The 27,385-nt window shown below is 55.5% G+C and overlaps 1 protein-coding gene across 1 annotated transcript; it reads right to left on the reverse strand.

Annotated features, from left to right (window-relative positions):
* Positions 1-15,403: 15,403 nt before the first annotated feature.
* Positions 15,404-27,377, reverse strand: LOC113244905 (chymosin-like). The gene is made up of 9 exons (XM_026484595.4): positions 27,273-27,377; positions 24,499-24,649; positions 23,525-23,642; positions 21,873-21,991; positions 19,496-19,695; positions 17,883-17,996; positions 17,009-17,153; positions 16,391-16,489; positions 15,404-15,653 (listed from the first exon to the last, which is right to left on the reverse strand). The coding sequence occupies exons 1-9, from the start codon at positions 27,332-27,334 to the stop codon at positions 15,516-15,518; spliced, it is 1,146 nt and encodes a 381-aa protein (XP_026340380.1). The 5' UTR covers positions 27,335-27,377; the 3' UTR covers positions 15,404-15,515.
* Positions 27,378-27,385: the final 8 nt, after the last annotated feature.

Consider the following 27,385-nt stretch of genomic DNA (forward strand, 5'->3'; position numbering starts at 1 on the left):
CTGAAGCATTATCTGTAAGTGAAACGCTCAAGTTCAACTGTTTTAATAATAGGCGGGTGTTTTTCTTAATGGGAATTCAGTGTGGATCACTTTACTGGCTAGGGAAGCACAAGCAGATAGCACCGTGTCGAATCTGGAGAGTCAGCATGTGGAAGGAGCCCTGGTTCTATAGCACTGGGTTCAGATCCCAGGGTTTTTTGTTTTTTTTAGAGATTTTATTTATTCATTTGACAGAGAGAGAGACAGCCAGAGAGAGAGGGAACACAAGCAGGAGGAGTGGGAGAGGAAGAAGCAGGCCCCCAGCGGAGGAGCCTGATGCGGGGCTCGATCCCAGAATGCCGGGATCACACCCCGAGCCGAAGGCAGATGCTTAACGACTGAGCCACCCAGACGCCCTTCAGATCCCAGTTTTGCTGTGTGACTGTGATCAACTTACTCAAACTCTGAGACCCAATCCTTTCAACTGTAAATTGGGGTTCATTGTGCTTATCTATTAGTGATACCAAGAGAATCAAATAAGACATCATCTATAAATTCCCTTTCATAGAAGAGGCACTAAATAAATAGATGTTTCCCCTCATGTGGGATCTCCAAAAATTGTTCAAAATGTAAGCAAGGCTCTTTGTTGCCACTTGGTTGCAGCATACCTGAATTCAGGATGGGACAGTAAGTACCAGGAATCACTATGGGCCCCTAAGATTGTCTCACATTTTCCCACAAAGTAAGAATGTCCCCTTCCAAGCTTCCTTGGACACGTCTCTGTGTTCTCAGAATCCCCTCCAATCCCAGGATTAACGACAGTAGTAATTAATGCCGTGGGGTTTATGAAATCATTCTGGGTGTGTTTAGCTCATTTGAACTTCACAAGAGCCCTGCGAGGTATTCAAGAGGGTTTTGGTATTCGTCCCACTTTGGAGGTGATAAAACAGAAATTCTGACAAATTCAGTGGCTTGCCCGGGTCTCACCATCTAGTCATCGGTGGAACAGAGCCCTGAGCCTGCCCCGAGCCTGCGGCCTCTCCCCGACACCACCGCCGTCTCCCGTGAGCGAGTCTGGCCAACACAGCTTACCAGTAACTGAGCATCTGCTCTGAGAGAAAATGGGGCCTTTCCCTTCTACGCCAAGAGGAATTGGCCTTTCCTGGGGGGTCAGCTGTTTACTCTGCGTCTCTGGTGAGTGTCATTGCGTTACTATGCTAGGCCGCCATAACCAAGTGCCACGGGCCGTGTGGCCCAAACAAGAGAAATGGATTCTCTCCTATTCCTGGAGGTTAGAAGTCCAAGGTCGCGGTGCCAACAGGTTGGTTCCTTGGTGTACAGATGCTTTTCTTCTCTCTACTTTCTTCACATCATCTCCCCTTCATGTCTGTTTCTGTGTCCACATTTCCCCCTTTTTATAAGGACACCAGTCATATTGGATTAGGCTCACCCTAATGACCTCATTTTCTTTTATTTTTAAAGATTTTATATAGTTATTTGAGAGAGACAGAGAGTGTGAGACAGAGCACAAGCAGGGGGAGCAGCAGTGGGAGAGGGAGAAGCAGACTCCCCACTGAGGAGCCCAATGTGGGGCATTCCATCCCAGGGTCCCAGGATCATGACCTGAGCCGAAGGCAGACGCTTAACCGACTGAGCCACCCAGGTGCCCCCTAATGAAGTCCTTTTAACTTGATTACCTGTGTAAGGACCCTGTCTCCAAATAAGGTCACATTCTGAGATACGAAGAGTTGGGACCCCAACATATCTTTTGGGGGGTGGGGGGGGACAATTCAAACCATAAAAATTATCATCTCCCTTTGGCAAATGAGGAAGCCAGTTCAGAGAGGTTAAGTCACATAGGCAAAGTCACACAGCTAGGGAAAGAGCACTAATGCCAGAACTTACGTGGTCACCCACCACACTGTGTCCCTGGCTCAGTGGCTACACCTCCGTGGAGCCCATCGCCTGCCATGGGCACAAAGGGAACTGTGCTGCAGAGTTGCCCTCGTGGCTGGGTCAAGGATTAGAGAGAGGAAGGGCAGAAGGGGTCCCCTCCCTCCCTGCTACTGCCTCCTCAGGCCAGGGGGGAGTGTCTCCTTCCCCGGCTCCCCAAGGCTGGTTGGTGTGCCCCCATCTCAGCGGGGAGCCTGGGCAGGTTCTGGTAACAGCGCCCACTTGCGACTTGTAAAATGAAGTTGGTTTTGCTCAGATGCTTGAGTCATGTTTGGAGTTTCCTAATGGCCTGGTTCCTGCCTTGCAGTCCCAGTAAAGGACCCCCGAAGTCAAGAATTAACTCCGCACACACACCACTGGGCTCGCTCGCACACACTTCCCTGAAGTCCTTTCCCGAGGACGGAGGAGCATTTGGGGCTGGGGACTGGGAGGGAGGAGGGAGACAAGAGCACTGTGGGGGCCGTAAGACGGGCCCCGGGACAGAGCAGGGAAGCCAAACAGGCAGCCCAGCCCAAAGGGCGTTTTCCAGCAGGATGACGTACCACCTGCTGCTAAGCGCGCCCTCTGCGTCTGCCCCACTCGCCCAGGAAACAAAACTCCCCAAGCACACTCTGCAAGAGCACACTTTACCCCGTTGCCTAGGTTGTGTCCCGTTTGCCCCGGAGACTGGGGAGACCCAGGCTTTGTGCTGGCTGTGGCCCAGCGGGGCCGCCATCCACGAGCCAAGTTATCATAAGAATTCGATAGATAATATAGGAAATTGCTTAGCACACAGTAGCAGGTGCTGTGCAAAGTAGGGCGCAGGTGGACGGCGACAGGTTCATGCTCAACTGACATGTGAAAGTGGCTAAGATCTGGAATGAAACTCACCAGTGAGTTGCAAAACCTTCCAGAGCCAGGACTGTGCCCTTTTAATGTTACCATCCCTGCACGGCGTCTGGTGCACAACAGATGTTCCACCAATGAAAGAAGCAAAAGACTAAGAGAAAGAAAGAGGGATGTTGCAAAGGGCAGGTCATGTCCCTTGAAACATAACAGTAACTTACATTCACTGCATGTACTGACTGTTAGAAACATAACAGTAACTTACATTCACTGCATGCCAGGTGCTCTTCCAAGGTGCTTCGTGTAAATGAGTCAGCTTATTAAGGCTCATGAGGCAGGACGTGTCATGAGCCCACCTTATAGATGCGGCGGTGCCGTCACAGAGAACCACACCACTTGCCCGAGACGCTCCAGGTAGCAAGTGGCCAAGCAGGACTGGAAGCCAGGGGCTCGGCAGTAACTATCAATGCTTCTCCTGTGCCCCCAAATCAAATCTCCTCACACAGTGCTGTCCCAGGAGAGCCAGGATGACTGAGCGCAGGAGGCAACTAGAACCATCAGGTCCCCTCCTCCTCCTCCACACCCTCCTCCATACACGACAGGTCCCGAGCTAGCCTGGCTATTCCATGCTGTTGTCATTGCTAGAAGCTGTGAGAAGAGGCATCCTGCCTCCAATCTTGCCTAGTGCTGACCCCATCCAGAAAAGAGGAGCCAGATCTGCCCGGCTTTTTCTCCTCTGGGATCAGCTCAGTGCCACATGCTTGAAAACACTTCGAACCACCTCTGTTCCTTCCCCTGTGAAAGATGCCCTTTACCTTCTTTCTTTTTTTTTTTTTTAAACATTTCGTTCATTTATTTTAGAGACAGAGAGAGTGAGCAGGGGGAGGGGCAGAGGAAGTGGGGGAGGGAGAATCCCAAGCAGACTCCACGCTCAGCTCTGGGCTTGACGTGGGGCTCGATCTCACGTCCCTGAGATCATGACCTGAGCAGAAGCCAAGAGTCAGATGCTTAATTGACAGAGCCACCCAGGTGCCCCCCCCCCCACCTTTACCTTATTTCTGCCTTTTGAAATCCTACTCATCCCTCAAGACATTCCAAACACTCTTTCCTCCATGAAGTTTGCTCCGATCTCCCCTTGCCTACCCCATGTGTACCTGTCCCCCTCCACAGGGAGCTCCTGGAGCATGGGGTCTGGTCCAGCTCTTCTCCAGAGCCTCAGAACCCTGATACCACGTGCCTGGCCCAGAGTAAGTGTTCGGGTGTGTTCACTAAATTAAAAGCGTAAGGACACTGCGACTCCTCAGTGTTGAATGCTACTTTACAGTCAGCATTAGTTATCTATTGCTGTGTAACAAATTACCCCCAAATGGAGCAGTTTAAAACATGCATTTACTGTCTCACGGTTTCTGTGGGTCAGGAATCCAGGCTCAGCTCGGTCGGGTCCACTGGCTCTGGGTCTGTCGTGCAGTGGAACAAGGTGTCGGTTGGGGCTGCCATGACCTTAAGGCTCAAAGGGGGTGGGTCTGCTTCCAGCTCCCTCCTGTGACCGTCAGCAGGAGCTGATGGACCTCTGGCTGTTGGCTGGAGGCTACCCTCAGTTCTTTGCCCTCTGAACCTCTTCATAGGGCAGGTCACGACAGGGCAGCTTGCTTCCTCGGCGTGAGCGAGTGAGAGGGTTGCTTGTCTTTGCAAAACAACCTTGCAAAGGATACTCCATCGCTTTGGGTATTCTGTCTGCAACACTGAGTCCGGCCCCCACTCCAGGGGAGGGCTTACGCAAGCGCACGAATCCGTGGAGGCAGGACCTACTGGGAGCCATCTGGGGAGGCTGTCAACCACACAGGGAAAAGCATTTCGTAGGACATTATTTGCCAAAGTGGAGCTGGTCCAGAGGAGGGCATGGTCAGAATGAGAGGACCACCTGGGGGGAGGGCTGTGAGTCTTTTCAGCACGTGAAAATATAAGGTCTTCCACAACGGCTCAATTCCTGGACCATGGTGACCGCCCTGTTTTCTGCCACAGGTACAGCTATCTCAAGGTGCAGTTGTGCTCCTGGTCCCTGCATCCCCACTACTGAATGCTTCCCAGCCTGCTCACATTCCCTTAATAACCATAACATCCCCGCGTAGCATACCCCTTTGTGCAAAGCACTTTCACATTCATTTCCTCGCTTTCCTTATTTCTGTCCTCAGTGGGTAGTTCTTAAATTCCCATTTGACAGCTGAGGAAACTGAGGCCCACAAACGTCAAGATCACAGAGCCTAATGAATGGCCGGCTTCATAAACCCCAGCTGACAGCCCCAATTTGTCTCAACTTTTAAAACTTGTTTCTATATCAAGACAGTCCCATCTCTAAATGAAAGAAATTCTATACAATTTTAGCCTACAGTGAGAACAAGGCCTTTCTATTTATTTCCCCAAAACTTAGTGTCAAGGCAGTGCCATCTTCCCCAGACTCTTGGCTTCAGTGACCACATGCTTCCTGACCACTTGAAGTCAAGTCCAGCTCCCAGAGGGGCCCCAAGTACCAGCCCTGGGACCTCAGAGGGACCTCCAGGCATCAGCAGTTGCAAGTTTTGGAGATGGCTCCTTCCTCCCTTTCCTCCACAGTGGTGTCTTCTCCCCAACTTAGGCATTGACAGGCCACATATTCTCCCTCCCTTCATAGAAACAATTCTCAGTAAAGAAGACAGAGAGGCTTGGTAGGCTGGGCATGGGATTTGGGCCGACAAGTATCCGGCTGTGACATCTCGGTCCTCAGATCTCTGCGTCTTATAAGGAAATCATCCTGCTGTGGTTTGGGGTGCCAATGTCAGGGGTACTGGATGATAGTCTAATGAGCTCATCCTACAAAAACCATAGAGAAAAGTTACCCCCAGAGGATAAGGGCAAGGTGTGCTCTGAAGGAAGTGGACTCTTTTTTTTTTTTTTAAGATTTTATTTATTTATTCGACAGAGATAGAGACAGCCAGCGAGAGAGGGAACACAAGCAGGGGGAGTGGGAGAGGAAGAAGCAGGCTCACAGCGGAGGAGCCTGATGTGGGGCTTGATCCCATAACGCAAGGATCACGCCCTGAGCCGAAGGCAGACGCTTAACCGCTGTGCCACCCAGGCACCCCAAAGGAAGTGGACTCTTGATCAGTTATCCAAGGAGGACGGTCTCGAGCAGGCGGAGGGGGACCCCCCCCCATCTACCAGAACCCCCTTCCCTTGGATCCGGACCTCAAGGAGGGGAACTTGATATGCACTTCAGAGTGAGGGCAATAGGATGTCATGGGAGACAGATTAACGGGTCCCAAAGACGTCCACATCCTAATCCCTGATACCTTTGAATATGTTACTCTAATATGGCAAAAAGGGCTTTGCAGATCTAAGTTAAGGATCTCAAGGTGGTGAGATTATCCTGGATTATGTGGATGGGCCCAATATAATCACAAGGGCCCTTACAAGAGGGAGGCAGAAGCCAGGGTCAGATGTGCCAATGGAAGCAGAGGTCGGAGTGATGAGGTCGCCAGCCTGTGGTCACTGGGAAAGGCAACAACACAGATTGCCCCCTAGAACTCCCCAAAAGAGGGCAGTCCTGCTGACACCTTAATTTTAGCCCGTTGACTTCCAACCTCCAGAACTGTGAGATCATACATTTACGCTGTTTCAAGCCACAGAGTTTGTGCTAATTCAACGCCATGGCAACAGAAAACTCATACGGCTAATCCATTATAAAGAAATCGGCCAGGAGACAGAGTGGGTCAACAGCACCGCTCTGAAACCCAACCGTCTGGGTACATGTTGCTCTGGTTTACTCCCCTCTGAGTCACCCAGAGCCTGTGCGCTACCGTCGTGCACCCACAATGGGGCCAGGGAGTTCAAGGGAGCAGCCCCTTCAGGGGGTCAGGTGGCAATGGCGTTGGTAATAACCAGAGACACCCCCCTCCCCGCCTCCTGAAGAGGAGGTGACTCGCCTGGAAGGTCCAGCCTCTGCTGTCCAGTGAGAGAGCTTCTGGAAATGCCCACCTGGGGGGATCAGGTCTTATTTCATCAAGGAAAGCTTTTGGGGTCCCCCCTCCCTGATATCCCCTGTAGCGAAGCCTGCTGCAAGAGTCCTCAGCTCCAGGCCCTACACACAGGAGGCTTCCCACCAACAGACCTAAGGAGATAGTCAAAGTTGCCAAAAGCCTCAAGGGCAAGTCCTAGGGAGGCTGCCCCCCTCTGCTCTGCAGGGCCCAGCTTTGGCCTTGGAGCAGGGCTGAGCCTCTGTCCTGGGGCAGCCTGCAGCAACTCCCCTTCCTCGCTGTACCCCGTAGGTCACAGCTCTCGGCTGCCCTCTGGCTTCAGCTCTCAGACCCTCCAACAAACCCTGTCGGGATTATAAAGGTCACATCTCATCTGGGGGCCCTCTGGAGGTTGTCCAGAAGCTGTGGAAGTCCAGGTGGCCGGTCTGGAACAGCAGAGCAGAGGGTGAGGGTCCGAGGGCTACCTGAGAAAGGGACAGGCTTCTGTGAGTCAACATAGTGCACGCCTAGGGACCCCCAACTGGGGTTGGTTTCAGGTGCCGGGCCTGCCTCCCTTTCCTCCACTCAGATCCCTGCCCCACATCAGTGGCTCAGAAGCACAGGCTGAACGGGAACCATACCTTCTAGACTAGAAACTGGGACACTCATTGGCGTAAGAAACAATCTGGCAGATGGAGTCTGATTTCAGAATTACCAGCCTTTTTTAGGACACTGCAATCAATGGAGAGAACAATAGGACAAAATATTTAAAATGTAAAATATGGTCCCTCTCCATAAATCTCACCACGACGAAGCTCCCAATAGCTCTCGCCCCTGCAAAACTCTCTGAGGACAAAGATCGTGTCTCACTCACTGCTGGGACGCAAATATCTTGGTGCTGGGCATTTAGTAAATCTGTGATGGGCAAGAAAGAGTGCACTTTGACAAGGCCCAGGCCCGTGCCCAGGGCATCAGTCCCAGACCTCGGGCCTGGCCCCCCAGCTGTAGGGGAAAGACCAGAGTCCCCATGTCACCCCGTTGCATCCCTCTAGCTAAGGTTCTTCAGTGACTCACCAGGGTTCCTCTGCCTTTGCTTGGGGACACATGCTGAATCCTACCAGGAACCCGTACCCCTCAGGGGCCGGCCAGTCCCAGAACGAGCTGGGGGTTTCTGAGCAGTCAGGGCAGCTGCAGCCCTGGGGGAGGGGCTGCTTTGGGGTGGGGGCCGGATGGAGCAGGCCTGAGGAGCAGCAGGGCAGCGTGGAGGTGACAGGCACAGTGGGGGAGGGGAGGACACCCTCCTGTAATGGACCAAACCGTCCCTCCAGACTCAATATGCTGCAGGTCAGGCCCCAGTGGGACTGCATTCGGAGATGGGCCTTTAAAGAGGCAGCAAAGTGTAAGTGAGGTTCTGATCCAATACGACTGGTGTCCTTACAAGCAGAGCAAGGGGCATGGGGGGGGGTGGGGTGCACAGAAGGCAGCCCTCTGAAACCAGGAGCGAGGCCTCAGGAGGAAACCAACCCCACCAGCCCCTTGATCTCGGCCTCCCAGGCTCCAGAACCATGAGAAACAAATGTCTGTTGTTTAAGCTGCCCAGTCGGTGGGGATCTGTTCTAAGGCACCACACCAGGTGACAAGGCGGTCAGAGAGCTCAAGGGGTCGGGGAGGCATAGGCCCAAGTGTCCAGTGACCTTTGCCAGGGAGCCCCCCGTGGGCAGCATGGGTCTACATCAGTCCTTGGGATCCAGTCCAAACCCCTAGCCCAGCCGCCACGAAGTGATGAGCACATCCGCAGGGCGCCTGCACCAGCCTGCCCATCGGTGCATCGGACTGACTCTTAGGCCAAAGGCAATGATTTCTGGTTTCCTGGGTTCCAACTCATGCTCCCCCCGACTGGCCTATGTCTCCCCAGAGTGGCCCGTGGCCACACCCTGGGCACGTGCAGACTCAGGAAAGTGGCCGGGAATTCTCCACTCTGCACATTATCCAAACCCAGCAGGGCCATGGGCCCAGGTTTCGGAGCTCTGGGCCCAGCATCGCTTCAGCTCGGGGCCGCCTGCCTCACTGCTCAGGAGCTGAGGCCAAGAGCCTGGCCCTCAAGGCGACTCAGGGAGTCCCAGGGCACTTCACTGTTAATGAAAGATGCTCTCGGATGAGAAATGCCCCCCAGGGAGCTGATGCGGGGACTGTGGCTGAGATGCGGCACTCCCACAGGAGGGCCTGGCTTACAGAACTTCCCAGGCAACAGTTCAAAGCTGAAGAAAGTATGGAAGGTGTGGCTGGTCTCTGCCCAGGACCGTCCCCAACACCGGAGTGGCCTCTCTGGAGGCTCCTTGTTCCCTCTCAGAGGTTCTCAAAATAAAGTTCTAAGGACACAGTTATTCTGGCCTAGATGCTAAACAGAGCCCTGGGAAAGAAAGGGGCTCTCAGGTTTCATGGCTGGGGCCAGAGGGCAGGGCAAGGACAAAAGGTGGGGGAGCTCAGGGGGCGCCTGGGTAGCGCAGTCGTTGGGCGTCTGCCTTTGGCTCAGGGCGTGATCCCGGCGGGATCGAGTCCCACATTGGGCTCCTCCGCTGGGAGCCTGCTTCTTCCTCTCCCACTCCCCTGCTGTGTTCCCTCTCTCACTGGCTGTCTCTCTGTCACATAAATAATAAATAAAATCTTAAAAAAAAAAAAAAGTGGGGGAGCTCAGCCCCTATAGATGGAACTTCAGAGTGCGGAGAAGACCAAGGCCACCAGCCCAGAGGAGGCAGCCAGGGCCCTGAGCAGTCCTCTGAAAGGAGGCATGATTCTACGAGCCAGAGAGGAGAGACAAATTTGGACTGCATCTCATCTAGCCCCAGCCCCAGCCCCGAGGCTCCAGGGAGCGTCTAGCGCAGAGGACCCTGGCTACTGTCCTGGCTCCCCGGATCTGTAACGCCTCAGGGTGCAGGCCTGTCCTGACCCCCTGGAAGGGCCAATGCCGTCGCCAAGCCCCTCAGCAGGCACATGCTCGCCCGGCCAGCTCTAGCTCAAAATGTAATCCTGGAATTACAGATGATCCAGAAAGATCAGAGAGGAAGGATACCGGAAAACAGAGAAGGGAAAGGCTGGCCAGCAAGGGGTTTGAGGGCAGGGACCATGCCCCCCTGTGTCTGTGCCTCCTGCAGAAGCTGGCACTGTGCCCTGGAATTCCTAGTAAATTCTATGATTTGGTTGGCCATGGCGGGGCCCTCCCCCACGGCGGACCGCCCCCAGGGTGGAGAGAAAGAATGTTGCGGGATAGAAAGACGGACAAAGCTGGCATTCGAAATTAGGTCACTAGAGGGCGCTCCAGGACAAGAACTGAGTCTGGGCAACCCTCACCCTGTGTAGGAGTTCGGAAAGGACGATTTGGAGTTTGTTTATTCATTCAACACACATCCACTAAACAGTTACGCTGTGTCAAGCACTGAGTGCTATGAAGGATTCAAAAGGATTGAGATGTGACCCCTGGCCTCAAAGGGTCATCTCAGAAAGGTAAGAGGTGTAAGCAAATAATAACGTATCTGTATTTATCTACTGGTGACTTCTGTTTGTTAAGTGTTGATTAATCTTCACACGCTGTTCCTTCTACCTATAATGCTTGTCCCTCTTTCATATCCGCACGCCTTACCCCCTCTTGCATGTCTTTGCTCAAATGTCAGCTCGTGGAGCCTGTCTTGCCTGCCGCATTTTAAAGCTTATGCTGCTCTCAGACATTCATGAGCCCTCTCTACTATTTCCCTTGGTAGCCAAAACCATCCCACATCCTACACAGTGAACACATGTACTATGTCCATCGTCCGTGTCCCCGCAGAGCTCCGTGAGAGTAGTGCTTATTGAGGGACACGGTGCAGAGGACAATGCTTCGTACACGGTACTTACTCAAAAACTAGTTTTAATAAATAAGACAGGTGACAATTCTAATTAGCCCCAAGTACACCGAGCGGCCAAGGGTCAGCCAGCAAGTCTTGCGGAGGTTTGGAGGGTCTGGGTGAGGCGGTCATCATGTGCGGTAGGGGTCTTCTCAGGGGTGGTGACATTTACGCTGGTCTTGAAGGAGGAAGAGCAGTTCCCCGGTTGGAGAAAGTGGACAGGGCTTCCAGCAAAGGGAATGTGCAAAGGCCCAGAGGCCAGGCCCACTGGGTGCTAGGTATGGCCTGGCAGAAGGTCAGAGCCTCTGTTCTCAGGGAGCTGCTGCATGCCCTGGCCTGGGGTGAGGGCGGGGGGTGCGTGGGAGAGGGGGAACAGCCACAACCAGGGCTCCTGAGCGGTGGCCAGGCCGTGCCCCTCTGCATGCCCCGGGCCGCCGTCCCTCAGCCCATGCTCCCACGGGCCACTTCCGGCTCTGGGAGCGGGTCTCCGTTTGCCTGTCTTGCTGCCCTGGGCTTGCTGACAAGGGGCAACCTCTACCTCTCCTGGTTCAGTTATATCCTCCCTTCCGCGGCTGCCGGCAAGAAACCAACTGCACAGCTCAGAAAACAATCCATCATTTTGTCATAACATTTCCATTTCAAAGACTTCCTTTCCAAGCTTCTCTCTGGCCAAAGCTTCCTCTCATTAGCATGAGAGGAACTGGCAGGCAACTGAGTGACAAGGGGGGGGAGAGGGACAGGAAACCGGCCTCTAAGCTGAGGCCTCCGCCTGCGTGTGTACAGGGGCAAGGAGGGGCGCTGGGCTCTCACGCGTGCCAGGGGGTGTGTGTGCATGTGTATGCGTGTGTGTGTGCACGTGTGTGCGCTCGTGTCTTTGTGAACTTGTGTGTCTCAGCACTCGTGATTCATGCTACCCGGTCATAGATTTGCCCGCTCCCGTCGCAAAGCACAAGCCACCCTTGGGCTCCTGCTCGGCCTCCATGGCGGCACGCCAGGAAGTCCCCAGGGTGCTGAGGTCTCCGAGAGGGGAGATGCCTGTGCTGTCCATCAGGGACTCGGGCGGAGACCCATGTGTAAGTGAAGAATGACAGCAGGAGAAATCTGTTGTAAAGACCTCTGCTGAGCAATTAGGAAGCCAGAAGAGAAGTCTGGCGGAGTGGGGTGTCACCTCAGGGGACACTTAAGCCGATCTTGAAGGACGAGGAGCAACTCACAGGTCAGGGACAGTGGAGGGAATAACTGGCCAAGGGGGCAGCAGGCACAAAGGCCTGGAGGTCGGCGCTGCAGGGGGTGAGGTGTGGCCATGGGGGCAGCAGACAGCCAGTCACGGTCATGGTCATGGTCACACAGGGACAGGAGCAGCCACTGAGGCTTCCTCGGCTGTGGCCTCCCTGCCCTGGTTCTCACAAGCAGACGGTGCAGGTGGGCGATCGGGAGTGTGCGGCCTGGTCCTGCGGAACCCGCACCCAGCACCACAGCTCCCCACTGACCTCCGGGCAGCCCCTCTTCACAAGCATTTAGCAGATGTGCTGACAGCCCTTCCAAGGCCCCTTCCTCACCTGGCAGACCCCCCAGAGAGCTGGGCCTGGTGCAGATCCCAGTGTGCACCCCCTCCAGAACCTTAAAATCCTGGAGTCCCCTGGGCCACCTTCTCTCCCCTTCATTGTCCTCCCACACCACTGAGCTGTTCCCCAGGGACAGCAAAGAATGGGGAGTGTTCTGGGCTTGGCATCAGGAGAGAAAAGGTGCAGAGCAGGCCTGAATGTGGGGGATGGGAGCATGGCTGGACCGATCCAAGGGGAAGGGGGAGACCAGCAGCAAGCCATGCCACTCTTGAGGACCTCACTGATTGAATCATTGGTTCATTCACTCATTCATTCAGTAATACTCCCTGAGAACATTCCATGAATTAGGGGCCCAAGATACAAAATGAAAGGTGCAGTGTCTGTCCTCAGGGAGCCCACGGCCAGTGAGGGAGCCAGACAGGAAACAGATGTTAGAACGCTGAGCACTACAAGGAGAGTGCAGGGCAGAGGGGGCCCAGCGGAAGGCCCCAAACCCGGCCTGGTCAGGAGCATCCTGGAGAGATTTGCGCCCCGCTGAGGTTTGAAGGACAAGTACAAGCAGGACAAAGGCTGGGGGTGCGGAGAACTTTGCAGACAGGGCAGCCTCTGCAGTCAGGAGAACTCCCAGGCGGGCTGCCTCCACTGTATGGTCACTACCCGCTCAGGCAGGCACCACCCCTGGGGTCGGGTGGGCCGGGGGCTGCAGTGGGGGGCTATTCGGTCCCAGCTTCCCGTTTATGAAAGTCGTCACGTATAGACTTTCTGGAAGTTTGAGTGTTTAAAATGCAATTTGCTAAGTGTAAACCATTGAAATATGAGACAATTTTTGTGAGCTTGTTCGGCATTTTTTTTAATCTACAAGAAGCCTAAAAATAATGAGAGTGGCCCAGTTCTGTCTCATTCCTGGCAAACAGGCAGTCTTGCTCTCGGATAAGAAAAGTGAGGTTTAGAGAAGTCGCCCAAAGCCAGAACTTACTCCCTGGCACCATGCCGTCCTCCCTGACCCTGTAAGACCCAAGCACCAAGGCCCACCCTCTATTTGGAAAGTCCTGGAACATTCTCCTGTAATCTCTGCCGCAACCTACCCCAGGCTCCTCAGTTCACCTGGGACCGCAGCCTGAGCTCTTCGTCCTCCATGTACTCCCAGCCCCCACAGCCCAGCCCTGCTCCTTCCTGGCCAGAGGCCACTGGGTGCTCAGCCACAGACCCAGGAAGGCACTGAGGACAACCTCTCCACTGGCCTGCATCCCCCATCTCGTCTGTCTTTGCATACAGCTGAGAAAGACCCCAAGAGATGCCCCCAGGCGAGCCTGTTAACAGGACCCCATCAGCAGCTCCCGCTGGGAGCTCCTCCCCCACTCCTCTTCCTGAAGGACAGTCTCCTTTGTCAAGTGTCCCAGCCAAATCTATAGCTTCAAGCTGGCTCTCCGAGACTGCTGCATGCATGACTCACAGCAGGGGCTCCCCAGCTGTTTGCAGGGCAAAGCGTGGTCGGGATAAGGTGCGGCAGAGACTAGACGGGGACCTGACCCCGGCCCCCTTTCCAAGCCTTCTGAGAGTTCAGCCACTATGAAGGTGTGACTTGAAGCCCAATCACAAAATTGGGGGCCAGACTGGCTAAAGTTTAGAAAACAGAAGCCTGCCAGGAGACTGCAAAGAGAAGGGGCACAAAGAAAAACGAAGGAGGGTCAAGGGAACAAATGTGTGCAGCTCAGCCGAGCACTGTCCAGGGAGCCCTCCAAGGGGGCTTGCTCTGAGCATTGAAATCCCCCCCAAGAAGCTTGTCTGCCTGACCTCCATGGGGCTTCAGGGTAGCATAACTCCACCTGGATTCCTCTGTTCTAACCCTCTGGTCTACATTTCCCATGTGGCCTCTCCCCTCCCGAAAGGAGCAGGAATCTGGGAGCAGGAGTGGTCTCTCCACTGACAGCTGTGGACCAGGGGTCCTCGCTGAGAGCTAGGGGTCCTTACTGAGCACTAGGGGTCCCTTCTGAGCACTAGGGGGGGGTCCTTGCTGAACATTAGGGGTCCTTGCTGAGAGCTAGTGGTCCCCCCTGAGCACTAGAGGTCCTTGCTGAGAGCTAGGGGTCCTCACTGAGCACTTGGGGGTCTTCATTGAGCACTAGGGATGCCCCCTGAGCACTAGAGGGGTCCCCCCTGAGCACTAGGGGGTCTTCACTGAACACCAGGGTCTTATCTGAGAGCTAGGGGTCTTCACTGAGCACTAGGGGTCCTCCCTGAGCACTAGGGGTCCTTGCTGAAAGCTAGGGGTCCCCCTTGAGCACTATGGGTCCTCACTGAGCACTAGGGACCCTTACTGAGAGCTAGGGGTCCTTGCTGAGAGCTGGGGTCCCTGCTGAGCACTAGGGGTCCTTGGTGAAAGCTAGGGGTCCCTGCTGAGCACTAGGGGTCCTTGCTGAAAGCTAGGGGTCCCCCCTGAGCACTATGGGTCCTCGCTGAGCACCGGGGGGTCCCCCCTGAGCACTAGGGGTCCTTGCTGAGAGCTAGGGATCCCCCCTGAGCACTAGGGGTCCTCACTGAGCCCTATGGGGTCCTTACTGAGCACTAGGGGTCCCTGCTGAGCACTAGGGGTCCTCGCTGAGCACTGGCATTTGCTCGCAGAGCCCTTGCAGGTGGGTGTGCCCCAGTGATGGAGCCGCTCTCCGTGCACTGGTGAGTCAGGTTCAGAGAGTCTAAGACTGAGACTGGGACTCTCAGCTGTGGTGCTTCCTCAAGGTTAATGGCAACCTCCGGACCCTCAGACCTTCCCAGGTGCCTTTTGCCTCTTCCACTGTGTTCTCCAAAATGCCCTGAAGGCCTTTTCTTCATAGACCTAGAGCTTTTCTCTCCCTGGGCCAACTTTCTGTACCCACCCCACACCCCAAGCCCTTGATCCCCAGGCACAAGCCTCACCCAGGTACAGGTCTCATCCTGCAAAGGTCTTTCCTACTGTACTCTTTCCCCAGAAAGGTCGAGAGTGGGAGAACTCAAAGGCAAGACACGTCTCACTTTTACCTGACCTAAGCTTAAAGTGGCCAAATCCCTTGTGAAAGTCTCCACCCACCATCAGTGTCCCCAACCCTCCCCGACCCATGTAGCCCCAATACTGCCAGATACCAGGTGACACCACGTCCGCACCCCCATAACAGCACAGGGCTTTGGCCCCACAGAAGCCACACTTTGCGGAGATATGGTGTTTATTGAACCATGCGCCTGAAAACGTGATGTATATGTGTGTGTGCGTGTGTGCGTGTGTGCGTGTGTGTGTGTGCGTGCAGGCAGGCGTGTTTGGGGCACGCCTGCGTGGTCCGTGCTCAGCGGTGCCGTCAGATGGCCTTGGCCAGCCCCAAGCGGTTGTTGACCCTGTCAAAGACGCTGTAGTACTCGCGGATGAAGACATCCCCCAGGATCCACAGCTGGGAATCCCCTTCACCCTGGAAGCCACTGGAGCAGAAGCCCATATCCTGGGAAAGGCAAGGCTGAGATGAAGCTGGGCCCAAGCCCGTTCACCGTGTCTGTTGGTGCCCCCTACACACCCCACAGTCCCTCTCCCAGCCAGCATTTTCTCTCATCCTTGAAATCACCTTCCGAGGGAAGCAGACAAATATTAGGTTCACCCCACTCAACAGATGAAGAAATTGATATTCAGAAAATAATGCAAGAGCGTTTGGTGGGGTCCCCTCACCCCGCTCCCCCTCCCTCATCCTCCCCAGCAGCCCCCCTGCCTCTCAGCACTTACTGCCCTGATGACCAGCCAGCCCAGTTCTGGGGCCCCGAGGCCTTGCCAGTTGTGTGTATTGAAGGCTAGGTCAAAGCTGAGGCCAATGGGTCGGGGGGATAAAGGCTGGGTCCCCACAAAGCCCCGGCTGCCGACGAAAGTCCTAGACAGCGCTCCAGGCCCCCGGGCTTAGAAGCTGGAGCAGTGGATGGAGGCTCCCATGGGCACTGTGGTCCTGCCTACCCCACCCTCCCTCAGGCTGCTGGGCTCTGTACTTTCGGTCTGCCCCATTTCTCCCACGATGAGGCTGCAGCGGCCGCAGGGGGGGCCCGAGGACAGCAGGGCCCCACTCAGAAAGGCCAGTTCATCTAAGTGCACCTCCCGCATTCTCCATCTGGGCCCGGCCACTTTACAACTGGTTGACTTGCCAGGAGAGAGGAGGGGGGCTAGGCTACCCAGGCTTCCTCTCCCAAGAACTCCTACCGTGCTGGTATAGGCAGAGGGGGGCAGTGGGTACTTCCGGCCGTGGATCTCAAAGACCACGTCAGGCATGCTGCTCAGGCTCCCGCAGTTGATGTCAAACTAAAGACCAGAGGAAAGTCACCTTAGAGGGGCAATGGATCTGATGGGGTCGATGAGACAGAGAAGGGCCAAGGCAGGGCCCCTTCCTCTGCACTGGAGTCAAATGGAGGGGGAGGAGGCCTGCCCACTCAGAGGACTCTAGGGAGGCCCGCAGGCCCCAGAAGAGTTACACTGAGTGGGACCTGCTGACAGCCGACACAGGAACAGATCCTAGCTTGAGACAAAGGGGGATTGGCCTCCATGTTTCCCCTCCAGGCTCAGCCAGAGCTCCCCCAGGACCCTGGGAGCACTTAGCAGTCAGGGAGGAAGCAAGGAGACCGTGGGGGGATGAGGAACAAGAGGGTACAGCAGAGCTCTGTGAGCCAGGGATACACGATCCTCCTGGGGGACAGGAGGCCAGACCTCGGCCTCTGCATGAGACGAGAGAGCTCTGACAGCCATGGTGGGCCAAGCTGGAAGACCACGGTCAAGGCCTCCTGAGAAATCCCAGCCCCTCCTTGGAAATGGGCCAGGCCTCACCACGCCATATTGGTCCTCTGTGGCTCCAATGGCTGTCTGGATGTTGAGGATGTCGCTGCTGGGCCCAACCAGCATGGAGGTACCTGTGTCCAGGATGGCCTGACAGCCACCATCACAGGCCACCACCACGCCATCGACAGTAACCCTATAGAGTGGAAACAGGACAGCCTCACAGTGCGTCCAGCATCCAGCACCCCCCCCCCCATCCCCGCTCCCTTCCATCCTCTCCTGCCAGGATCCTCAGGCAGGGAGGAAATCCAAGCTTTAGACTCTGCCCCTCCCCGACTCTCAAGTAAATAAATAAGTCTTTTTTAAAAGCCAGGGAAGTCACACGCATTAAGGGGTGGAATGAGTACTGCTCTAGTCGCCTAAAGATCTGGCTTCAGCCTTTCTCCCTGCCATGCACTTGCCGCGAGCCTTGTACAAATTACTGGCCTTCCTGACCTTGGGCTTCTCACCCACAAAACAGACACGTTAACAACCCCTTTCTTGCCCTCCTCGAGGGATGGTCATGAGGTTCAGACCTGACGTTAGTAAATTATAAAATGAGGATTCTAGTGTGGTACCCACCCCCTTGGGTTTTAGTGAGGCGTGAACGAGACAGTCCTGTGACCACTCAGCCCGACGCCTAGCGGGTAGTAAGGGCTCAGAAGTGCAGCGCTCGTATTAATAAAGCAGCGGGGAATGTCAGCATTCTCACTGACCGAGCTCACTCGCCTTGCAAGGGTCCAGTTCAGAATCTGATGTGACGGGCTTATGGGCTCCTATGCTGCGGTCCTTCTCAGAGCCTTGAGGGCTGATCCCCAGGCCCTGGCATCCCCACCCCTGGAGGCAGCCTGTGGCTGGGGCCCAGGGCTGCCTGCCGCTCACTCACCTGTCCACTGTGAACTGCCAGTACTCCTGCACGGTCACGGGCACCCAGTGCAGGGAGCCTGTGTAGTAGGATGGGTCAATGGCTCCCAGCGTGAGCATGCTCCCCTGGCTGCTCCTGAAACCAAGGAACATGTGGTGACACTCTGACACTCTGGCTTGGTGAGGGGGAGTCGTAGCCCCACACAGGAGGGGGCAGAGGCCATTGAGACCACTGAGATCAGGCCCCACTCTCCTCCCTGCCCTCGAGCCCCATCTCCACCCCACAGGCTTCGAGGGAGTCCTCCCGGCCTCCCTGCTCTTCGAGGCTTTTCCCTGATAACAGCATCCTCTCTCTGAGCTCTGCAGCCCCCAGGCTGAGACACCTGCAGCCCGGGGGAGGGGGGAGGTAACCATCACGCAGCTCACAGGACCACCAGGCTGGGCTGGGGCCACCCGCAGCAGTCGCCCTGTGCCCACCCTTCGTCCCCAGCCCTTTGGCTACAAGTAGCAGAGAGGTTCTTCAACCAGGTCCCACAGACTTTGGATTAAAACTGTCCTCCACCCCTCTGCTCCTTCTGGGGCTCTTCTCGTGGCCAAGAAGCATGGGCACACCAGTGTCACCCGCTCCCACTCTGCTGCACTTAGTTCCTAGACCTCAGCAAGCTGTCTCGCCCCCCGGGCTCTAGCACATGCTGTCCCCACTGCCCGGAGCGTGCTGTCCTCTGGCTCACGGAGAGTTCCCCCTCGTGCCTCAGAGAAGCTTCCCCTGCCCAACCTGCCCATGCACCGCCCTCAGACTGGGCTTCCCTTGTTGCTAAGATTTCCCTGCACCCAGATCTGCCTACAGTCAGTGCCCTTCTCACAACTGTAAGCATAATTGTGTAATCGCGTGTTGTCTGCTCCCCCTGCTAGAAAGTTAATTCCCAGTTTCTCTTGTTTGCTGACGTATCCCCTTCCTCAGGCAGAGACCTGCACATAGGAACAGCCCATAAATACTGACCGAGTGAATGAATGCATGAATGCACTCCTTGCCTGAATGTCCTTGACCTCGGTCGCCCAGCACCTTCCTTCTCCTAAGTGTGGTGCCCTTCTCCCCATCCTGCCACCTGCCCTTCTGTCCAGCTAAGCTGCACCATCATGGGGGCAGGAGGACAGAGCGGGGAGCACTGAACTGGGAGTCAGGAGCCCTGGGCTCCCGGTGTGACTTAGCCTCCAGTTCCCAAGGTGACCGTCCCTCCCGAGCCTCAGTTTCCTGTGTCGTGGAAGGAGGAGTTTGGACTCCTTTGGCGCCTACTCTGAAAGTCTTGAATCTCAGTGACATCACCAAATGATGATGGAGGCCTGGCCACTTTGGAAAAAAGAGGTTAAACGTCCCTAGGCAGAGGTGGGGTCAGCCTTCATGTTTTAAATGCCAGAAATCAAGGTCAAATGTTGGTCTCGTGCATTCTGGCTGCATCGGTGGCTACGTTGGGGGCTTTGGGGCAAGGGGTTGGGTCCGCCTGGAAACAAGGAGCGGGTTTGCTTGGATTCTGGCCACCACCCTGGAGTTGCAGTGACCCAAAGTGCTGGACTTTGCTCAGCCAACAGACCTTGCCAGGCCATGCAAGTCCGGCCCTGGCTGGGGACAGCTCCTACCTGGCCAAATACACAGAGAACAGGTCTTGGGCCACCAGGTGCTTCTGCATCATGTTGTCAAACACTGGCACTGAGTACTCGGAGGCCAGGGAGGGGTAGGCCAGCCCCAGGATCCCGTCGAACTCAGAGTAGGTAAAGACGTTGCCAGGCTCCTGGGTGCTCAGGCCCACGGTCTGCTGGGAGTCCACGATGGTGGACACCTGCAAGAGAAGCCGAGTGTCTTCCACCAGGGGCCTGCGGCCAGAGGCAGGAAGACCCCAGGGGAAGGCTGGTATCGGGATCTGCCCCAGGGGCCCTCCCTTCTTCCTACAGGCAATGTAGCTATGTGACCTTAACAGAGAAAAGCCCTCGTTTCCCAGCTCGGTGCTGTGGTTGTGAGGCCATGATCCTGGCGAGGCCAGGGCGGAGGAAGAGGACACAGTGAAGGGTACAGATAGCAGTGCTCATGGTGTAGGAGTTGGGGGGGGACCCCAAGGAGGGGGGTGGGGTGCTGGCCTGCAGCATCGGCTGCACCTGGGGCATCCACCAGGGAACAGCTGGGGGTCGCATAACGGACAGAAAGAGCAGGCACCCGCTTTGCATCTAATAGACCCAGCCGTGCCTCCTTGCCCTGTTGCGTGCTGACGGTGTGACCTTGAACAAGCCCCTCTCTGAGCCTCAATCTCCTCATCTGTGAAATGGAATGATAACACCTGCTTCTCAAGGCAATGCTTAGGCCTGTATAGTCCGGACGCTGAGCCTGCGTCGAGCATTTACGGGAGGTCTGGCCATTGGACGTTAGCGGCACTAAGCTAGGAGGCACTATTTCCCAGTCTCCTATTAACCTGCTCGCTTCCCTGGAAGGCTGCTGTGCCCCCCAGCCCACTCTGAGCTCACGGGGGCCTCCAGCTTCCCCTCTGTCGCCTTATAGCCAAACCATCCCCCCCACACGCAGCCGAAGTGATCTTTGAAAATGGACGTCCAGCCATGTCACCCCTTGCGACGACCACCCCCAGAGGCTCCTAGTGGCACTCGGGATGAAGCCTTTGTCCTCGAGTCCCCTCATGGGCCGACCCTACTTTTCACACCTCGTCTCATGCCTCTGAGCCTTTGACCCACGCTTCTCCCCCCACACCTATCTTCTTTCTCCTCCTGCAATGCCTCGACTTGTCCTCATGTCCGTGCGGGCCTGCTGAGGGGGGCCTGACCCCCGTGGCTCTCTCTCCCACCCCCTGCCCAAGGTGGGCAGGTGAAGGCCATCCGGCACACCATGGCTGAGGCCAGAGGACTCGGGCCAGCTCCCCCGTGAAGAAGCGGGTTTTCCCCCCTGAACTCAAAAGAGCAGAAAAGAAAGAAAATGGCTCCAGGCCTCAGAGGAAGTTAGGCCCCCTGAGCAGGGGAGTCACCTTCCCAGGCCCTGTCTGCTGGGGTCACCTCAGCCGCTGGCTCTGGGGTCTCCACTGTCCGGCACCAACCCCGGGGGAGGCCTGAGCTGGGTGGGTACCCGCCCTGCCAACAGAAGAGGCTGAGGAGAGGGCCGTCAGCAGAGAAGAACTGTGTCCCTTTGGGCTCGGAGCAAAAGAGCCTTCAGCCAGGCCCAGGAAGAACTCAAGCAAGATGGAGAGGGTAAGCACCAGGGGATTCCGCTTGACTTTGAGTCTTGGGTAGTGGCTGGGGAAGGAGAGTGGGAAGCTAATGTGTCCCAAGCCCTTACTGTGTGCCCATTGCTGTGTCGAGCACTTTAGAAGCCAAGAAGCGGCAAAAAGGAAGGGGAACCCTTGTCCAGAGGGCACAGATGCTCCCCGACGTGAAAGGAGGTGCTGCTTGATGGCACCTAGGCAGGGGACTCGCCTTCCAGGGCGAAGGAGTGAGCTCAAGCCAAGGGCAGCGCTCAGAGAGTCGGAGGCGTGGGTCTGACACTCAGCTCCCAGCCACCAGCTGTGTGACTTCGGGCAGATGACTAACTCCTGGAAACTTCCGCTTCCTCGTCTGCACCATAGGGATAATAGTACTTTCCCAAGGACTCCGTTTACAGTGAGGTCCCACAGGCGACCCTGGGGAGCTCGGTGCTGGCACAGGCTTGGGATTCTGAACCAGCTGTGGCAAGGACAGAGGAAAAAGGATGGAGAAGGTGGGAACTGGGCACGGAGAAGCCTCTCAGGGGGACTCTGGGGGCTGAACTGGGAAGGAGAAGAGGGAGGGACGAGCCACAGCCCCTGCTGGCTAAGATCCCTCTGGAATCCCTACCCACCAGGCCCCCCCGGGGGGCGGGGGCAGGACCCAAAGGGCCTCTCTGCCCCAGCTGGAGGTGCAGCCCACCAGAGCCTGGGCGTCCGGGTGGCAGAGCAGCCGGCGGGGAAGGAAAGGTGAGCCCCGGCTGGCCCCAAGCCCCACTCACAGTGACGGTATCAAGGCCCAGGAATCCCTGCATGCTGCCCGTGCCGTACTGGATGGACAGAGGCTTGTTCAGGTTCTGGAAGGTGGAGGACTTGGCCGGGTCGAAGCGGTGATGGCTTTCTGAAACACAGACCCAGGGTGAGTGAGGCCCGGAGAACCTTCTTGCCCCTGACAGTGCCAGCCAGGCTGGGACCCTCACTACGGCCTTGTAAGAATGTGGTCTAGAAACTAACCATTCTCACTGCAGAAAATAAGCAGCCCATTCTCTCTTGATCCCCCACAGTTTGGTAAAGAAAATCATCCTTTGCTGCTCGACCCACCTCTCGGAACCCCAGGGCAGCCTGTGTAGCTTCCAAACCAAACAAGAAAGAGAAAAGCCATCCCTGTGGTTTCCATAGACTTGCTACTTTTACCAGCTTTGTACCTTGGGCAAGACTTTTCTTCTCCAAACTTTGCTCCCTTCTCTGGTAAAGGGGGATAACAAGAGCACCAATCTCCCAAGATTGTTGGAGAAATCAATTATTAACATGTATTAAATGTTTACTCATCATTAGTAATAGACCCTGTCACTTTCTTTCTTTTTTTTTTTTTTTAAGATTTTATTTATCTATTTGACAGAGAGAGACAGCCAGTGGGAGAAGGAACACAAGCAGGGGGAGTGGGAGAGGGAGAAGCAGGCTCCTAGTGGAGGAGCCTGATGTGGGGCTCGATCCCAGAACGCCGGGATCACGCCCTGAGCCGAAGGCAGACGCTTAAGGACTGCGCCACCCAGGCTCCCCGACCCTGTCACTTTCTAGACCAAGTCGCTCCCCCTGACATATCATAGCCCCATTTTATTGAAAGGAGAACCGAAGACCCAGTAGGGTCAGCAGTTTGTCTTGGCTCCTGATAGAGACTAAAATAAGTAAATACCAGGGCGCCTGGGTGGCTCAGTTGGTTAAGCGTCTGCCTTTGGTGTAGGTCATGATCCCGGGGTCCTGGGGCGGAGCCCTGCATGAGACCCCCTGCTCAGCAGGGAGCCTGCTTCTCCTTCTGCCTGCCGTTCCCTCCCCCACCTGCTTGTGCTCTCTGCTCTCTCTCAAATAAATAAATAAAATATTTTTTAAAAAATAAATAAATAGGCTAAACTTCCCTACTTTCCAGCTGGTGCCTTATACATTAGACCCGGGATTTGCATGTCTTCTCAATCTGCGGGCAGTTGGAAGGGCTGAGCAAGGAGATGGGGCACCATTGGGAAGCTGGGAACGTCAAAGCAAACTCTCCTGTACCCACGTTCTCCCCAGCACCCTGCAACTCCAGGGTGGTGGCCAGAATCCAAGCAAACCCGCTCCTTGTTTCCAGGCAGACCCAATCTCTTGTCCAAAAGCCCCCAACGTAGCCACTGATGCAGCCAGAATGCAGGAGACCAACATTTGACCTTGATTTCTGGCATTTAAAACATGAAGGCTGACCCCACCTCTGCCTAGGGGCATTTAACCTCTTTTTTCCAAAGTGGCCAGGCCTCCATAATCACTTGTTGATGTCACTGAAATTCACAGACTTTCGGAGCAGGCTCCAAAGGAGTCCAAGCTTCTCCTTTCACTCCGCAGGGCTGGCCCAGCGGCCCTGGGGGTCTGAGCCTGGAGGGGTGGGCCGGAAAGGGAGGTCACTCACGGCAGGCATAACTCTTGCAGTAGACAGAGGGCACCCAGAGGTCTGAGGAGCCTGTGTCGAACACCACGGTGAATTCCTGGGGTGGGGTCCCGATGGAGATCTTTCCAAAGTACTGACACTGGGATCAGAAAGCATGGGGTCAGGGGTGGGGACTAGAGCATAGGGATATGGGCTGATGCTTGACATGGAGAAAAGGACAAGGGGGGGAATGAGGATTGCTGGGGAGGGCTCTTCATCTCCAACCACCACACCGGCCCCCCCAAGCTGTGCTGGCCTACCCCCTCCACAAGCCCTATAACCACCGCGGGAGTCAACCCCAGAAGCAGACATTAGATCAAAACATAAGCCCTTCCTGGTCGGAAGACTGGGACCTCCCCCTCCCCCGCCCCCCGGCCAGGGCAGGGACAGAGAGATGGGGCACCAGAGAGGTATGGACCCCAGGTCCCGACCTGAGCTGTCCCTGCCACCCCTCCTTGCCAGCCTCCCCATGTATCAGAACTCGGGCTAGGGCCGGGGTGAGCATAACCTAGACAAGGCAACGAGAGACAACGCAGACTGTTTACTGTCAAGACTGACGGATGAGGGAGAGAGGCTCCAGGAAGGAAGAGGGCCCAAGGGGCGTTCCTGTCATTCCTGGGCGGCTGCAGATGGGCTCCCTGCTGAGCCCAGACTAAGACGTGGGTCCCCTGGGCTGGGAAAGACAGGCATGGGAGTGCACCTGGGAGCAGATGACATGCCCTCAAGGGATGTCGTCTGCAGGATGCCTGAGCTTAGACCCTTCTGGCAGCGACCTTCAGAGCCTCGCCTTTGCCAGGTCTGCTGGCCTGGTGCGGAGCTGACTGAGGGGCAGGGGACAGCCTCCATAGCCCACAGGGCTCCATGCTTCCTAGAAGGGGGGGGGAGGGGGGCTGGGAAGGGGCACCCAGCACACTCTGTGCGAGAAGCACTGTTGGAAAGGGGGCAGAGCCACTTACGTCCAGGTAGTTGGTCAAAGGCTCGCTGGCCACCTTCTCCAGGTTGGAGTACTTCTTGCTGATGGAATACGGGTGTGTCTTCAGAAAGTCCTCCAGGAGCCCACGCTCCTTCAGGGCCTTTCTCAGCGACTTGCCTTTGTGCAGAGGGACCCTGAGGAAATGAGGAAGAATTAGTGATGCCAGTGGGCAGCTCCTCAGGGCTGCCCAGCCTCGGAGAAGTGCCCAGAGGCTCTGGGTTCTGTCAGCTACTCCCCCACATATTTTTTTTTATCATAACTCGAAGGAAAAATTAGATTTTACCTCAGTTCACCATTCAGTGCTTACCCTTACAAAATGCAACACACTCTGATGTTCCCTATTCCTTTCTCTTTCCGTAATGCTGGTAGAGACTCAATCGATGTATTTTATAGCCTCCTAATGGGTTCTGCAAGTCCGAGGTTTGGGAGACACAATGTCATTCACTCAGTCTCCAAATTCTTGCTGCCTGCATACGATGTGCCAGACATTGTATGGGGCCCAGGGGTATAGTCTCTGCCATCTGGGACCACGATGTCTGGAGAGGAAATGATGTCCCCCACACTCTGCTAAATGCTGTGAAAATGCTCCCTCCCTCGCGACCTCTGTGACTGGCTCTCTGGGTGGCCTAAAGTGTGTGGAAAATCTTCGAAGGGTTTCAATACAGAGCGTGGTCCTCAGGGAGCTGCTGATGGAGTTTGGGTGTTGAATGATGGAAGCAAATCAACAGAAGAGAATTGAGAGGGAGAACAGCAGAGGGGTTCTAGACCCTGCTCTGGAGGCTGTGGCCCCTGGGGTAGCCCCCCCCAAAGCCCTCTGAGCTTCAGCTCTGTCTCTGCAAAATGGGTCAGGGACCTCCTTCCTTTCCAGTCACTCTCCAGCCCTGCCTTTGACCAACCGAGGAGCTTTACCTCTCTGGTCCTAGCGCCCCCTCCTGTGGGTTGAAGGAATGTGGGTTGATGACCCTGGTGTCCCTCTAGTTCTAAGGGCCATGCGGTCCTCCTCTGAGGGGCTGATTTAAGGACAAGCGGAGACCGCGGCTACGAAACTGCTTTAAGAGTAATAAAATGGCAGGCGCTCTAAGATGGTCAGAGGAAATGGGTTTTCTCATGTTGTTCACAATCCAAACAGATCCATATGGAACAGCCCCGTATGGGAATTACGGTCTCTCCTCTGGTGCCTCCCTTCTCCAGCCCTCGAGGGTGACTTCAGCCAGGACCCAACAGAAATAAAACGTCCTTGAGATGTTTCTCAGCCTTTGTCTCTGATAATAAAAAAGGATGTAAGCCCAAAAGGAAGAAGGCTTCTGGGCCCAATCTACAGCTATGGTTTCCTGTGTCCCCATGTCCAGGTCCCCAAAGCGTTCTGCTTGCTCGGCTCCTGCTCCCGCTCAGCTCAGGATTCACTCGTGGAATGCCCGGTGACTCCCACGGTGACAGCTGCCTCCCTGCTGAGCTGCTGTGTCCAGCATGAGGCCCCAGAGAGCCTCCCTCAGAGGTTACGCCGGCAGCCCACTGCCCCATGCCAAGAGCCAGGAGGCTCCAACCAACCACCATGGAAACCTCCGCTCCCCCAGGGCTGCCCCCAGTCCCGGCGCTGAGACCTCCCAATGCCTGCTAGAAAGAACTTCGTTTTCAAGACCACAAGGACCTCTGACTGGTCAAAGGCACCCAAGCCCCTTTTCAGTGATCCAGGTTCCCAGGGATGGATTCAGGTTTCCCCAGGCTTGTGGCTTGATGGGGCTCGAGCCTGGGAACCGGAGATAGTGTGATTTTGCGGCAAGAGCGTAAGTCCTCTTGGGACCAAGTCCTGGCTCCTCCTTTATGAACCATGTAGCCTCAGGTAGCCCAGGGACCTTCCCTGAACAACAGCTTCCTCACCTATAAAATGCAAATAATAATATCTACCTAATTCAGGAGGGTTACTGGCACCTAGCAGCAAACAGCTCGAGAACTATCAGTTATGGGGCGCCTGGCTGGCTCAGTCAGTAGAGCATCTGACTTGATCTTGGGGTCATGAGTTCGAGCCCCATGTTGGGTCTAGAGATCACTTTTTAAGAAAATCATCTCGGGGCACCTGGGTGGTCGTTAAGCATCTGCCTTCAGCTCAGGTCATGATCCCAGGGTCCTGGGATCGAGGCCCGTGCCGGGCTCCCTGCTCAGTGGCGAGCCTGCTTCTTCCTCTCCCATTCCGCCTGCTTGTGTTCCCTCTCTTTCTGTTGAATAAATAAATAAAATATTTAAAAAATAAATAAATAAATAAAAATAAAAAATCATTTCAAAAAAAAGTTTAAAAAAAAGTATCAAAAAACGAAATCTCAGTTATTAATTTTGGAGGAGAACTTGGGAATCTCACCCATAGAGACAGCTTCTCACATGCCAGGCACTGTTGAAAGCATTTTACAAATACCAATTCATATACCCTCCTGACAACCCTGCGAGATGGATGCTGTTATCCTAATTTTACAATAGAAGAGGAAACAGCACAGAGAGTCAGGTTGCTGATGGAGCTGGGGATCACATCACGGGCAGTTTGACTCCAGAAGCCGTGCCCTTAATCCCGCAGGCTGCCCATGTGACCCTGTGTTGCTGCTCGGGCATACTTTGAGGAAAAGGTCCCAAATGCAAAGGCAAGACCATCCTGGGAGCCTACAGCATAGCCTCTGAAGATTCCGCTGGGGCAGAGCGGGAGACCAGGACAGACCCACCCAGAGCAGATGCGTGTGACGCCCTTCCCCTCCCCGGGCGCCTGATACCCACCTGGAGATCCCACTGCCCTGGGAGAGGGCGAGGACAGCGAGGAGCACCACGAGACGCCTCATCCTGGACTGCGGGCTGGCCACTGCTGGAGCCAGGCCCCCTTCCCACAGCCT

The sequence above is a fragment of the Ursus arctos genome, unplaced genomic scaffold (genome assembly GCF_023065955.2).
Source record: "Ursus arctos isolate Adak ecotype North America unplaced genomic scaffold, UrsArc2.0 scaffold_12, whole genome shotgun sequence".
NCBI lineage: Eukaryota > Metazoa > Chordata > Mammalia > Carnivora > Ursidae > Ursus > Ursus arctos.

Coding starts and splice junctions, on each gene's coding strand:
- LOC113244905 (XM_026484595.4), bottom strand. CDS start 27,334: ATGAGGCGTCTCGTGGTGCTCCTCGCTGTCCTCGCCCTCTCCCAGGGC. Junction 23,643..24,498: donor CTTTGACCAACTACCTGGAC/GTAAGTGGCTCT, acceptor TTCTGATCCCAG/TGTCAGTACTTTGGAAAGAT. Junction 16,490..17,008: donor CAGAGGACCAATATGGCGTG/GTGAGGCCTGGC, acceptor TCTGGTCTTTAG/TTTGACATCAACTGCGGGAG.